This window comes from Plecotus auritus, assembly GCF_963455305.1.
Source record: "Plecotus auritus genome assembly, chromosome: 6".
Taxonomy (NCBI): Eukaryota; Metazoa; Chordata; class Mammalia; order Chiroptera; family Vespertilionidae; genus Plecotus; species Plecotus auritus.
The window spans coordinates 15784635-15799955 of NC_137773.1; the positions used below are offsets into that span (position 1 = coordinate 15784635).

Genomic DNA, 15321 nt, shown 5'->3' on the forward strand with positions numbered 1-15321 from the left:
TATTACAAATAGAGCTCTATTTCAAGGTAATACGTGAGACCCAGAAGTGGTGGGATTCTTTGAACAGTAGTTTCAAATTAGTGTGAGTCTGGGCAGAAAGACTGAGCCCCAGAGACAAGTGAAACATACTTGGTGTTCTCCTAGGATCCTACATGCTCCTATTGAATTTATCACAGTGTTTCAGAGTTCTGCTCATGGCTTTCTGCTCCTCTAGACTCTGGAGTTCCTTGAGAGTAGGGACTGTGCAGTATGTATAATTAATCCTGTATGCCATCAGCCCCTATTTCTAGTACATAGCAGGTATTGTTAATAATAACAACTGCCTGTTGAGTATTTATTACATGCTCAGCACTGTACAAATAGTACCCATCATATCTTTGCTTTATAGAGAAGGAGGAATTAAAGAATGTGACTTTTCAAAAGGCACACAGCTGGTCAGTGTTGTAGCCTGCATGCAAACCTGGCTGTTCTGATTCTGAAAGGGTTAGAACAAAGGGAAGAAGAGTGTCTGTTAGAGAAATGGAAGTCAAATTAGGAACTGGAGTAGGAGACCAAGGTTTTCATGGCCTGTAAATTAAGGCCAAATTGCAGGTAGAGGAGTATATGAGGATCGAGAAAAGCACTAGAAAAGTACTGTAAGCCAGAATTATTAGAGACCTACTCTGGAGGCTTCTTGATTGTCCTAACTTGGTTGTTCTAGAAAAGAGGTTAAGAGCAGGCATACTGCCTACTTTGAATCTTTGGCCTTTTACTCATTAGCTTTGTGGATTTAGGCAAGATATTTAACTCCTCTGAGCTGCACTTTTCCTTCTCTGAATAATGGGAATGTCAATAATACTTCTTTTAGGGTTGCGATAAAGGTTAGATGGGTTAATCCATGTAAAGTTCTTTGCACATAGTAAGTTGTTAGAAAGTGTTAGCTGCAGCTGTTATAATAATTATTAATAGAAGAAAAGACACAATGAATGAATACAGTGGGTCCTTGTAGCATCTTAGCATTTAAGTAATTCTATGCCTCTGAGTGGATCCATGTTCCCTAAACTTATAGACCAAGGTGTCCCTGCCAACCTACAGAGGGGCCATGAGATGTTTCAAATTCGAGGGAAATGGGTGATACTTTAAGTCTGTCTGATACCACACAGACTACTAATTTAAGCTAGTTCCTAGCTCCACACTAGATTTTACTGCATACTGATGGTGTCATAGCTTAGCAAAGCTGAATTTTCAGCTGTTACTGCCATCAAAAGGAAGTATCTTGTGAAAACCAATGCAGAATAACAGAAAAAAAGGTGGCAATGTCCAAACTTATTCCAAGGTTTGAGAAGTTGGGCAGTGCCCAACAGGAGTGCACACTCCATGAGTAAGTTGTTTTTATTTTAGAATGAAATAAAATATTATACATATATTCCAATTCTTTTGTATTTTTTCAAATGGCTTCTAAGTTGTTATAATAGAAACATTAAAGCATTAAAACTGTTTGGACATAAGTAATTAACAAAACAGAACCTCTTGGTATATTTCTTTTGGCTTAGAGGCACTGCCAGTAGGTTGCTGAGATGCTCAAGGCACTGTGGATAGAGTAAGTTTGAGAAGCTCTGGAGTAGACAATGAATTAAATTATAATCAACATGTGTGTTAAAGCTAGAAGGAGAGGGTCCCAGACTCTAATGTTCAGGTAGAGGAGGCTTTCTGGCTGAGTCTAAGGTTAATGATACATAGCGATAATAATCACTTAGGGTCAATACTGGAGAAGGCTGACTTCATTTATTTTATATCAAGATGCTATTTAGGTTGCAGTTCAGGCTGATAAAAATGCGAGACTTATCTGCAAGTCATTGTAGCTCTCTCCACCGCCTACCTGTTGTAAGTTCTCCTTGGCTCCACTAACATATTACTAAATAATCACTTAATCCCCCAATTATCTGCAAGTTATAAGCACTTTACTGTCTTATTAGTAGAATTAATAATGGGTTATTTGGAGTCCCTTTTGTTTATCTTTTCTTGGAAGTTTTCCCTCCTCCCCACCTAATGGTCTGTGGAGCTGCTATATATACCTTCATTATCCAACTCTTCTGAAACTGGTCCACTGGCTTTGACGGCATGATTCTGAGCAGTGGGAGAAGTGTTTCAAGGTGTCTCATAAACTGTGATATTAACAATCACAAGTAGTACCTCAGCCCAGAACTCTGTGCCTGGTTAGCACGAGGCTTGGAGAAGGGTTTCTTCGCTTCTGAGCCTGACTCGGTGCCGTTCCCCGCTGAGAGCCGTGAGTTGCTGGGTAGCTTGCTCCAGGAGAGTAATAAGTATTGTTGTTTAGCAATTGTGTTGTTGAAATTCAGCTCCACTATGTCTGACAGTATTTATCTAAAATACTTTCCCTGGTGCGTGTTCAAGTTCCAGTAAACCGTGTCTTATTGTGCGACCTTTTCATTTTCCAGTGAAAAGGGATCAGCTCGTCAGATAAAAGCTACAAGCCGAGTACAGGAAAAATGCGTGCTCAGAAAATCCAAGCATGATTGAAAACAAGATGTGTTAAATCAATGCGGTTTATCGCCTGCCTATTCCCAGCAATTGCTGTTCTAAGCTCATTCTGAACACACACGGGATGATAAAAGTACGGTGTCAAGCACTCGCTGGGGTGGGAACACAAGAAAACATGTTTATCAGACAGGCTGGGTGATTTTACCCCCTTGATAACAGTTATTGTCAAAAACTCTTTGGGTAGAAATCTGAAGAACAATTATAGAAGGAATATTACTCTTGTTATAGCAGAAGATATGCCAGTAGGGAAGAAAATTATGGATTTATCCTTACATGTTAAGAAAGAAAAAACAGAGTGTAGAGGTTGTCAATACTCAAACACCATCATTCATTACACAATGAATATCATCCTCTTCTTGTTCAAATATGATCCAAAATTTTAATTTTTTAATTTTAATTTTTGTTAATCCTCACCTGAGGATATTTTCCCATTGATTTTTAGGGAGAGTGGAAGAGAAAGGGAAAGCCAGAGATAAACATTGATGTGAGAGAAATACATCGATTGGTCACCTCCTGCAGGAGCCCGGACAAGGGCCCGGGCCGGGAGGATCCTGTAACTGAGGTACATGCCCTTGCCCAGAATTGAACCTGGGACCCTTTGATCCACAGGCTGATGCTCTATCCACTGAGGCAAACTGGCTAGGGCGGATCCAAAATTTTTTAAACAATCCAAAATGTAAAAGATTGAAAGCAAAAAAAAAGAATACTTTATAAAGACCTTCAAGCTTCAGTTTGCACAAGGGATTTAATTTTAGTTTTAAACTTGCATCAAATTTGGAAATCCTAATTAAGGCTCCTGGAAGGCCACACCGTTCAGAACACATCATACTCAATAACAGGGGCTACTTTCTCATCGACTTGATTACAGTTAGAGAGCAGTAACTTCTCCCTAATTATGGTACCTTCCTTAGTCCCGTTTTAGATAGAGTGGGACCCTCCAGGGCCGTGGTCAGCAAACTGCGGCTCGAGAGCCACATGTGGCTCTTTGGCCCCTTGAGTGTGGCTCTTCCACAAAATACCATGGCCTGGGCGAGTCTATTTTGAAGAAGTGGCGTTAGAAGAAGTTTAAGATTAAAAAATTTGGCTCTCAAAAGAAATTTCAATCGTTGTATTATTGATATTTGGCTCTGTTGACTAATGAGTTTGCGGACCACTGCTCCAGGGCAAGGAAGGGGTCTGTTTACCAAGAGGTGCTCTATGTCTGCCCATGACTTCTCAACAAGGATCTTTTAGAAAATACCAGCTGGGTGTGGTATGAAATCAGTTGATTTAATGTATATCAAGAGCATTTTGTGCCTCCTTTTCCCCGAAAGGCTAATCAACTTTTGAGAGTTCAACTTAGACCTGGGAGAACTTGATGAGACAGCAAACACAGTTTCTCCATCATTTGTGGGGCAAGTTCAAAAATAGCAAAATGACCTCCCCAAAAGGTTGTGTTAGTTGACATGCCGAGCCGTAAGTAAAGAAATCAGGCCAAGCGACCTGTATGGAGTCAGGAGTCTGGGAACAGAATTCCTCCTCGTGCTGGATTTCTGTTTCTCGGATATTTAGTAAAAAGGGAGCAGTTTAATCAATTTGGTAGCAGGTCTTATCAATATGCTGCAAATGGAGATTCATCAATATTTTTTTAAATGTATTCATCTTGGAATAGTAAATAAAACACATCTGTTCTAATTTATGCAGCCAGCCCTTTCTGTGCCTCAGTTTCTCACCTTCCAACTAGGGACAATAATTTTTGACATTCATATTAAGAGAATATTGAAGGAATCAATGAGAGAGTGTCTAATAGAGCGCTTTGCTATCCCTGGGAAAAGGGTCTTAGATGACCTGAGAGTATGTGGAAAATGACAACTCTAGAAGTAGTCATTCATTCTTTTTTTTTTAAAATATATTTTATTGATTTTTTTACAGAGAGGAAAGGGAGAGGGATAGAGAGTTAGAAACATCGATGAGAGAGAAACATCGATCAGCTGCCTCTTGCACACCTCCTACTGGGGATGTGCCCGCAACCAAGTTACATGCCCTTGACCGGAATTGAACCTGGGACCTTTCAGTCCGCAGGCTGACGCTCTATCCACTGAGCCAAACCGGTTTTGGCTAGTCATTCATTCTTAACATCCATTAAAAACCTTCCGAGGTCCTTATAACTTAGAGACTTGAGTTCAGGTTACAAAAATCTTAAAAACTAGTACTCTTTCATCAGTGAAAATTTTTTTGGGAAAATACAAATCCCTTTAACACAGGATTTGTTACATAAATTATGGCCATCCATATAATACGATATACTACAACCATTAAAAAGAATGAGATGGATATAAATATGTATATAATCTATACTAATAATCTATACTAATAATAGGTAATATGCAAATTGGTAAGGATGCCATCACAGTAACAACAGATCAGCAGGCTGCAAGCTCAGCAGGCACGGGTGGGCGAGGACTTACAGTGTCGGGGACGGGGGCAGGGCCGCACCAGAGAGGCCTCTCCGCACGCCTGCACCAGGGGCCCACAGGCGCGCGGCGAGGCTTCTGACTCGGGCCTGGCTGGGGGTCCACAGGCACACGGAGGTCTGCAGGCCTCCCCAGTGGCCCGGCCCGGGGGTCCGCAGGCCTCCTCCGGCTCCAGCCTACCTCTTTGGGGCAATCCATTGAGGAGCCTCAGATGGGTGGGCGGGGCTTACCTCTTTGGGGCAATGGATCGCGGGGTTTCTGCACTGTGACAGGGCACAGGCCAGGCTGGGTGACCCACCCCCTCCCTGCCCCGGTAGTACAGATTTTGTGTACCATGCTACTAGTCCAGATATAAAACAGTATTGTGAAAATGTCTGAAAACATCGTACTAATATAAGTAGAGACTATATATGAGTGGGCTATTATGGGGCTCTTTCCCCTTTTCCGTGTTTCTTTTGTATTTTTATACGCTAAAAATGTATTTCTTTTAAATTTAGAAAAGCAGTAAAGCTATTTCCATTTTGCAAAAACAAAAGAAAGTCCCTCTTAATTCTTCCTTCCTGCTCTTGATTGCTTTTGCTCCTGGAAGAGTTATTCATTTCCAAGCATTCACAAGCTCTTTGCCTTCCAAGTGACAGTCCTCAGGGTCTAGCATTTCTTTCTCCAAATGTCTCCACAGTTCGTCCTCTTGGGCTCTTGTCCACTTCCCAGATCCCTTTCTCTCTTCATTCTTTGCTTTTCCTGCTCTGGCTCCACACTTTGTAAAAAGGACGCAGCCACACAAACCAACTGATTGTACCTTCGGCCGAGAGAGGTATTCCTTCCTTCGCTTGATTTTTGAATCTCATAGTTGTTGCCACACATCAAGGGTTTTGAAGACGACTACAAATCAGAAGTCAGAGCAAGTTCAAAGCCAGTTTGGAAATGTTCCTTTGGCTCCTACGTTGGTAAATTCTGCCCATGTTGGCTCCATCCTGACGCCCTTCTGGTTCCCTTACAGCTTTCTGGGAGCCTCTTCCCAAAGCTCTCCCGGATCGTGCCGCTCCTGAGGCAGGGCGCCAGGCTGGAAGAGCAGTCACACCGAACACGGGGGCTTCACTCACAGGGGATTTGGTTTAGGTTTCTTAGGGAGTGCATCCCCTCCACGGGAGAGACGACACCGAGTACCGTTCCTGCCCTAAACCTCTAGGCAATGAAATGTCCATATGGCTGCAATGTAGCTGATCTCTTCAGGGACCAGATTTCTGGCTCTTGTTTAGGTTTTTGGTTGGTGTTTTTTTTCGGTGTCTATATTATAGTCAGTCTTAAAGACAGGTTCAGGAAGATAACTTGCTGTTTTATTGTTTACCTCTGGTTGTTAATTTAGTGACTAGGGGGAAGGGGGGTGGAAATAGGGCCATTAGGGAACAAAAAAGCTCAGCCTAACTTGTATGCAATAACTCCCATCCCAGAAAGGATCTGCCTTGAAGGGGACCACTCTGTTGTTACCCCTCCTGTTCAAATAGAGAGAAGTCACCAGGGAAGGTTGGAGACCCAGGTGCTGGTTTTATCATTGCCTCTGCTCTGAGGTTTTATTTATTATTTGGCATAGAGTCCTAGATATTTGCTTGGGCATTAAATGGCAATAGGATATAAATATGACCTTCCTAATAATATCTGCATTTCTTTTTATTTCCAGTCAGAATGACATCATGTCACACAACCATTAAAAAAAGGAAATTAAACCCCCAGAAATATGTTTAAACACGGCAGTGAGCGGCTGAGCTATAAAAGCAGGGAAATCTCTGACGCTGGACCGGCACCCAGCACCCCCCACCCCCACCCCCCTTGTGCTGGGAACACAGCTCTAACCCGCCTCCCATTGTTTCCAGGAATAAGTGGTCAAGAAGTTAGGGAGAACAGAGCAGGGGTTTCTCCAAACCTCCGACAAGAGACAAATCAGCTTTCATAGCTGAGAATGTATCCGTCTTGACAACGTGATTTTAATTTGCAAATAAATCCCCTTAAAGAGAATATTCTTTATTTGATGTGTTTGTGAAGTGGATTTAAAAAAAAAAAAAAAAGATTCAAGGCATGAAAAGGCCCCAATCCGCACATATATTTAGTTAGGATTTGCTCATCAGTTGTGAATGGATTTGGTAATCTTGTCATTAGTGTTAGTGCATAAAACCTAGACACAGTATTGAGAATTTTATATGCCCAGAGCGTGTCATGCTGCGTGAAAAGAATGCGTAGACACTGTGAACAGTAGTTTGTGGAACCAGGGCTGTTCTGGTTTGACCAGGACCTCGGTGGAAGCCGGGGAAGGGCTCTACGTAGACTGGTCCTGCGTAGTTACTGGCATCCTTTCGGGGAGTCTGAGATTGTGCGACTGGGAAGGAACCCAAAGCCATTTATAAGCAGTCCCAACACATGGCCAGATGAAGTGGTTTGAATTTTTTTTTTTTTTTTTTTTTTTACCATTTCATTAACTTTTACTTTTTGAAAACAAATGACTTCGATGAAGCTGAAACGCCAGTCCCCTGCCTATATCCAGTGCTTCCAACCAATATCGGGTCCCAGTATCATGTCATAGCTGTGAGTGGGAGGACCCTTCTGTAATCTCCACTGAGATATCTGCCCTGAAAACTCGCTCTCCGCTGTAGAGACAGTTGATCTTCCTTTCATGCATTGATAGGGAGAGATACCGTAACATATGTACACAGCTCCATGAGGTCCTCCGCAGCTTATTCAGTTAATTCCTATTTTCTCTAACTTTGAATGGGTCAGTGGAAGACATGGGAGTAGGGGAGGTGGAGGAGGGTCAAGGAGGGAAAATCGTGAGGGAGGGAGACTTGACTTGGGGTGGTGAACACACACTACTGTATACAGATGATGTGTTGAAAAAAAACACACACAAACTAAACCAAACAAACAAACAAACAAACAAAAAAACAGATGTCTGTGGCTCCCCAATAGCCTGATCACTCTTTAAATCCATGTGTTCCTGTTCAGTGTGGCCCTAGTGAAGGCTGTGCCAGATCCAGAAGCAGAGGTGGGAACCCCTATCTGACCCTCAGGGAGGCAGGAGAATGGATTCTGGATGGGGAGGGCAACCTCCGTGAGAGCTGGTGCTGCATCCCAGCTCTGTCATCAAGTTCGTTCACTTGTCTTTTCTTTTCTTTCTCTCTCTCTCTCTCTTTTTTTTTTTTTTTTTTGGTCAGATTAAATATACCTCTCGGAACATTTACTTTTAAGGGTATATGATATTGTGACACAAAACATTCCTACAAATGCCGTCTGAACACTTGGTGGGCACCAGACATGGTGATTGAATCAGTAGAGAATTTATTATCTTGCGGAATTTTTTAAATGCTCACCTTGGTCCCATTTTATTCTGATCATGTAAAAATGGAGGTCTTTCTTGTTTGGGATTAGGGAATTTTTCTAAACCTCTGAAACCTCCCTTACTCTGTTACTATCCCTTCCTGGCTTAGGGCGATACCCTCTCAAATGCTATTCGGAAAGTGTGGCCTCCGTGTTGTGAAGCAGGGCCGTATACACTGCCCTCAGCATTACATTCCTTTTGCAATTTACAGCTTCATCCATTTGGTGTGTGTTTTTTTTTAACCTAAAATGCTCATGCTTCTTTATTTGTGGTTAATTATGCCAGATTAAGGTTTTTTTTTCTTTCTTTCTCTACTGGATTCTCGGATTTGCCCCAAGTTTTAGGGGAAAAAATTGATTAGGCCCATTTCTGCTGGTGTCCCCTGAGCCCTGTGCTTGAATACAATGAGGTCACTTTGTTGAAGGATTAACTTTATATTACATTCTTGCAGGGTAGATGTATGTCCCTAAGGTACAACTACCCCCACGGATGAAATAAATATACCATTCTTTATGATTCCTCCCCGTTACCTTCTCTGTTGATTTTCAGAGAGTTTATGAATAGTCACATATTTATACAACTGGCCAAAAGTATACTACTTATTTTTCTTATGGTCTGTAATAACCTATGCAAGGTTATTAAAGGGTCTACAGACCCCTTTTAAGGCATAGTTTCTTATGTCATTACTTTATACAAGCAGGTCAAATTCCATCTCGGCAATAATCTCTTGCTCTTAACCTTTTTCTTTGATTATAAAAGTAATATATGTTCATTGTGGAAAATGTAGAGAATGCACAGCAGAAAGAGAAGAGAAGCATTTTAAGACCCTCTTTTAGGCAGTTTATACACAGACGCATTTTCTTCACTCTCTCTGTTTTTTAAAAAAGGAACCTTTTAGACATATGCTCCTATAAGCTGCTTTTTAGCCTAGCCATATAACATGCCAGTAAATATTTCCCCCACTTATGGCATTGCTTTTGAGAACTGCATTATATTCCAGAAACATTGAATCTGTTTTCTGGTGTTTTCTTTTTGTGTGTGTGTTTGTTTTGTTTTGTTTTAAAAAATCTTTATCAGATATTTGCTCTCACTCAGTCATTGGTTTAAAATTTTTCTCTAGTCAGTGCAATCAGAGAAATCATCAGACACCTTTGCATTTAAGACAAGCTTTGTCTTGCATATCTGTAGTGTTATCTTTGTGCTCAGCACCGGGACAATTGCACTGTAATGTTCAATTCCTAAATTGAGGGCGGATTAACATATTTAAAGATCTGCGCACAGAGCAAGTCATAAAGGCATGAGAAATAAAAGCCTTTGTCTTACCAGCTGAAATATCTCCTCCAACACAGTATACTTCCATAGAATAGATGCTTACTTTTCTTTGAATAATGAGTTTATTATATCTAATTCAATTACTCTTTGTGTCAGCCGAATGACTTCTCCTCAGCTCTTTAGCTATTCGTTCTAGCTGATATTTGAATCGGTTCTTTTAATTGCAGATATTAAGTGTCCGGTCTTTCTGCTGTGTGTTGGCCACATGGCCAGAGAAACCCAGCTGGACTCCCCTCCCACACGTCAGACAGTCATTCAGTTAGCAACCACAGTTCCTTGACACAGAAGGAATTAATTCATTTTGCAGACAACTGAAGGGGTGGGTCAATACTTCAAATTTTATTGTTGGTTTGGTCTGAAAAATAAAACCAAGGATTGGAATTTTCAGGATGCTACATTATGTCTTCAGATATTAAAATGATGCATTTAATTGTCTAAAGCTCTTTTATGGTCAAACTTCTTTGCTGGCAATTAGCATGATGGGTGGGGGATGGATGTGATATATAACTTAAACCTAGGTGCTCATTCCTGTCGCCCTCATGCATTTCTTGATTAAATCCCATGTATTTTACGAGTAACAGCTTCCCTGCATAAAGAGCCCTATGGCTTTTTCTTTACAAGTCTAATTGAAGAAAAAAAAAAGAAGAAGAAATTCTTCTCAAGGGTTTAGAGAGTAATCATAAAAAATGAGAGGAATAATAAATATTGTGCCTTAACTCATATGCTAGCATAGATAGAGAGATGTGGTACACCTGGGTATAATTTTAGTTAATTTCCACAAGAGACAGGTTGAAAGTTTACTGTTTAGAAGGGGAGGGAGGCATAGCTAAATCTCATATTTGCAAAAATGATTACATTATCTGAAATGAAAATGCTACTCTATTAACAAATTTCAATAAGCATTGCATTTGGGAAAAAAATCTTTTAAATAAAAAGTTACCTGAATTCACTTTAACTTAAAATATACAAGTGAGGAAAAAGTACTTATTCTGATTTATGTGTCTTTTGGAGGTGTAATTATTGGCTTTTTACTCACCTATGGAAAACAATGTACTTTTGTAAATGGATTTCTGGCCACTTTATGCAGCCTTTTTTTTTCCCCCCGTATTTTTTTTTTTTTTTTTTTACAGAAAAAGTAAGCACTGTCAATCAAGGAATTTTAAGGTTTATTTCCTCTTTAGAAATGATTGATAGCCTTTTAGATTTACCAGTTGACAAGTTAAAGGGTTCTATTGGTATAATTATGTACTAAATTCACAGTCTTTCAATTTAAATGTCCTTTTAAAACCGCAAGATTATCATACCTGTATTTTGAAAAGTGGGCCAGTCAGTTTGGGTTGGTATACAAATTGCTTCCATTAGCCTTGGGACCTATTTGAATTTAATACAGTTTTTTAAAGTTAGTAGTAGTATGAATCTTACTTTTAAAATTTAGGTTTAATGGAAATTCATTTTAAGTAAAGCGTGTGGCAACTTGTTTTTTAACGTATAGCTAAACCTCAGAAGTGCAAAGACTGTCTTTTTATTCAGTATGGGAGAAAATATGTGGTTGAACACTTGGCTTACATGAAAAAGAGAGAAGAAAAGAACCTCCCCACCCCCCCACCCCCCCACCCCCTTATTTAGATCTGAGGGTAGAGGATGGAGCTGCCATCTCTCCCTTGTCCCAAGAAGAAGGCTGGAGATATTTCACATCCTGGGGAGGAAAGTTCAGAGTTCACTTTGTATTGTGTTTAATTTAAGGGTGCTTGGAAGAGGGTGTAGTCAATATGAACACAGCAAGGCCCATTGTCTCCAAATATTGTTACAGTTTTGCTCTTCAGTCTATTAAACAATCATGGAGACCTGGCTGCTCTAAGCCAGTGCTCGCAGAGGCTGGTTTTTTCCTGAGGTAATATTGATATTGGTGAATAGTCTGCCATTGTAGATGGGAGGATGTTGTATCAATGTCATTGCAATGCCTCGCTCTTTGCCCCTCCCCACACTCTTGCAGGCTTCATTGCCACAGAAGGCACTGAGACACTATGTCAGCTGAGGTCCACTAGAGATTTTGCAATGAAGCAAGTACTTTGAACTCTCCTTCTTTTTAGAATCTGTAGACATCCTTAGACAGGCCCTTGAGCATTTTGACCTCAGCTTCTGACTAAAGTAAACCCTAAAATTTCACATTCAATACCATTTGACTTTCTATTTTCAATAAGGTAAGGAATATAAAATGTGGCCGGAAGAACAGAGTTCTTCCCTGTCCTATGAAGGGGTCTTTTGAGAGAGTCCCTCCTTGCCATGGTGGTAATGTTCAGCAGAGAAAACATTCGTCTTGTCGTTTCATAATCTAATTCAGAGGTTATCAATGAAGCTTTGGACTTCCTGGTTATTTCTGGTTACTTCCACATCATCAGTGTTGCAAAAATCATGTTCTTGTTCCTGAAATGGTTCTAATTGTGTGACTTGTTCATTGTAGCGCTCAATGAACCCACCATCGATTATGGTTTCCAGAGGTTACAGAAGGTCATTCCCCGGCACCCTGGAGATCCTGAGCGTTTGCCAAAGGTCAGTACACCTCTTCTTTGGGTTACGGTCTCTGGAAACTTGGACTTGGGTGATTGGCAGGAAACTTTGCCATTGGTAAAAATCAGTTCATAGATAAGCAACTCAGTAATCTTTTGGCTTTGTGTGTTTGGTGCTATAGGTAAACAAGCACTTATGTGCCAGGTAATATAGTACTTCTTTTTACATATGCTATGTCATTTCCTCTCAAAACCCTCTGAGATTAGTCCTGCTACCACCTCCATTTTGGGGAAGAAAATGATCAAGCAAAGAGTGGTTAAATCATTTGCCCAAGGTCACAAAGTATGTAAATTGCTAAACTGAGATTCAGATCAATATAGTCTGGGTCCAAAGTTCAAGTTGTTGTTAATCACTTCAAGACTCCCACTCTCAAGAGGAAAAAGAACACTGCTTTTCTACCTGCATGGAAATTCATACTCATCCCCGTCGAGGGGAGGACAAAAAAAAACCATATTGGTAGATCTTGCAACTGGACAAATAAGACAGGACCTCTTTCCTCTAGAGGCATTCCACCTAACTGGGAGCTAAGGTGAGAAATTAAACAAGAATTCAAGGCAGAGTAACACATGGCATACAGCAATACGTCATTAATCCCCAATGAGGAAAAAAGAAAGTTCGCATTTACTGACTCCTGTTCTGAACCTGTTGTCTGTGATGGATATCCCCATCTCTGTACCCAAGGAACTCGGAACCTGTGTGGGAGAGATCACTCTACCCAACACCATACATGACAGGAAGAACAGGTACATTTAACAAAAGTGCAGCCAAAGTTCTCTGAGGACTCAGAGGAGAGAACAGTTAAAGGCTAAGGAAGTTTGAAGGACAGAATGAATTGAGCTACCATTCACTGTTTACTGACAGCAAAATGGAATTTCATTCACGACACCAGTGAAAACTATTATAAATTAAATGAGTAGGTGAGAGGTCTTCTCTTGCTACAGTACGTCTACAGATAGGTCTGTTTCTCCTCATAAAGCACTTAGAAAAATGAAGTTGGCATCCTTCCTAGCTCAGTTAACCTCTTTGGGAGAGCCATTCATCATCAAATTCTACCTGTGCACCTGCTGCCTGGGGAGGCAGAGCCACCTGTCTGAACAGGCCTGGTTCAGGAGAAAGCTGCTCAGGAACGGAGGTGCAACGTGAGGGGCCAGGAGGGTGGAGAAGGGGGCGCTGCTTCCCGGAGAAAGGAAGAACTGGGATAGGCAAATGCGTCTGTCCTCCACCTAGACAGCAGAGAAAGAACCACACAACCTCAGCCTCAACCCTCGGCTTCCCAGAGCAGCCTTGCTTCCACTGAGTGCTGTTGGTAAAAGCTTCTTGAAAGCATTTCACCCGAGGAAGAAGTCATAGGATGTGTCAGTCTGCCATATCCTTGTCTTTGAAAGGGACCTCCCCCTTACACACCATTCCCTTTCACCTTGACTCATGTGTGGTGAGCAATTAAATAATCTAATGGTAACAGTGGATGACAGTCTACTTCCATAGCATAGATGTGCAGTGGAAAGATTTACCTTCAGGTTCCTTCGTCTAGCAAGAACCTAACTCCCGTGCATTTCCTAAGGGGGAATAATTGGAAATTTCATTGGTAATTTTATAGCACAATGATATAAATAATGTTTATCTACCTGAAGGTTTCTCTACAGTAGAAAGAAGGCATGGGTTCAATACCAGATTCTTCCCATTTGGGGATCATCTTCACTCTGCTTTTGACATTGGATGGCTCTAGAGCAGCCGTGGGCAAACTACGGCCCGCGGGCCGGATCCGGCCTGTTCGGCTGTTCTATCCGGCCCGTGGAGTCGAAAGAGCGGAGGGTTCTCTTGCTCTCCCCTCCACTCCTTTACTTTGAATTTATATTAGTTCACACAAACACTCCATCTATGCTTTTGTTCCGGCCCTCCGGTCCAGTTTAAGAACCCATTGTGGCCCTCGAGTCAAAAAGTTTGCCCACCCCTGCTCTAGAGTCTGCCGAAGGGACTGGAAGGGCAGATTGGGGTGGAGGGTGGGGTGGAACTTTAACTGACGGCAATGACTATGCAATCTGGGTCAAAAAAATTTTTTTTAATTTTAAAGCAAAATTCTTTAACTCTGTGGGCTTCAATTCACTTCTCGGTCAAATAGAGATGATAGTATTTCCTACTTTTGGGGGTTGCCACTTTAATCACTTGCTTTGCACTCGACAGAAGGTAGCTATGCTTATTTGCCAGGGAGTTAGAGTGGGACCCTTGCTTCTCAGAGCTCTTCCCTCCAGTCTCAGCAGAGCAGGAAACCCCAGTCCTGGTGAGCAGCTGGGTCTATGATTTATCTTCTGTGCCTCAGTTTCTTCCTCTACAAAATGGGGATATAATGGTGCCGACTTCATGGGGCTCACTAAGGATTAAAAGAGGTAATCCAGTGGGTGCCCTTGGCACCATATCTAGCTCACTATTGCCACTCTCTTAAGTATTTATTGAAAAATATAGAAAATGAATTTGGTTTCATCTGGAAGAGGTCTAGAGAAGCCAGGCAGTTCTTTTCTTATCTAGAAAGAAAGAAGACAAGTAGGAACACAGGATTGAGTTTTGTGTGCTTACTTTTAAAAACATTTTTTTTCTGGCTGAATATCACGTTCAGAAATGTTGAACAAATAACCCAGGCATGTGCCCCTTCGTCCCCGTGGCCTGATGGTGAAACTCCCAGCCCCTTTTCCTGGGATTGGGACGAGTAATCAAGGACACAATGGGCTTGTGTGTTAAGGAAACACTCTGCAGCTTGCATCTCTCACTTGCCCGTGCGAGGACTCTGGCAGGAGCCCACCCCAGGAAGCTCCGTGTGTGACTCAGAGCGGAGGAGTGGCTGTCCTCTTGGCTCTGAGCCTTAAGGTGGAGTGAGAGTTCAAGAGCAGGGTCAGGAAGTGGCGGATGGAGCCAGCACAAGGTATTCCTGTGCGCTTGGGAGGCTTATCCTCTTGCTGTCCATTGTTCGGGGGATCAAAACGGCCTCCGCCTTTCTTAGAGTCATGGTCAGTGTTTGTCAAACAGGAGTGTTTCAGTGAGCCGCGGACCACACACCTCACAAAACAA

The 15321-nt window shown here is 41.7% G+C and overlaps 1 protein-coding gene across 9 annotated transcripts in view; it reads left to right on the plus strand.

The window, feature by feature from the left end:
* Positions 1 to 15321, plus strand: part of EBF1 (EBF transcription factor 1) — a 389962-nt gene that overhangs the window by 342518 nt on the left and 32123 nt on the right. For all 9 annotated transcript variants that reach the window (XM_080671574.1, XM_080671573.1, XM_080671571.1 and 6 more), the window contains exon 11: positions 12155 to 12243. In XM_080671574.1, the coding sequence (XP_080527700.1) occupies positions 12155 to 12243 (89 nt within the window). The remainder of the gene's footprint in view (positions 1 to 12154; positions 12244 to 15321) is intronic.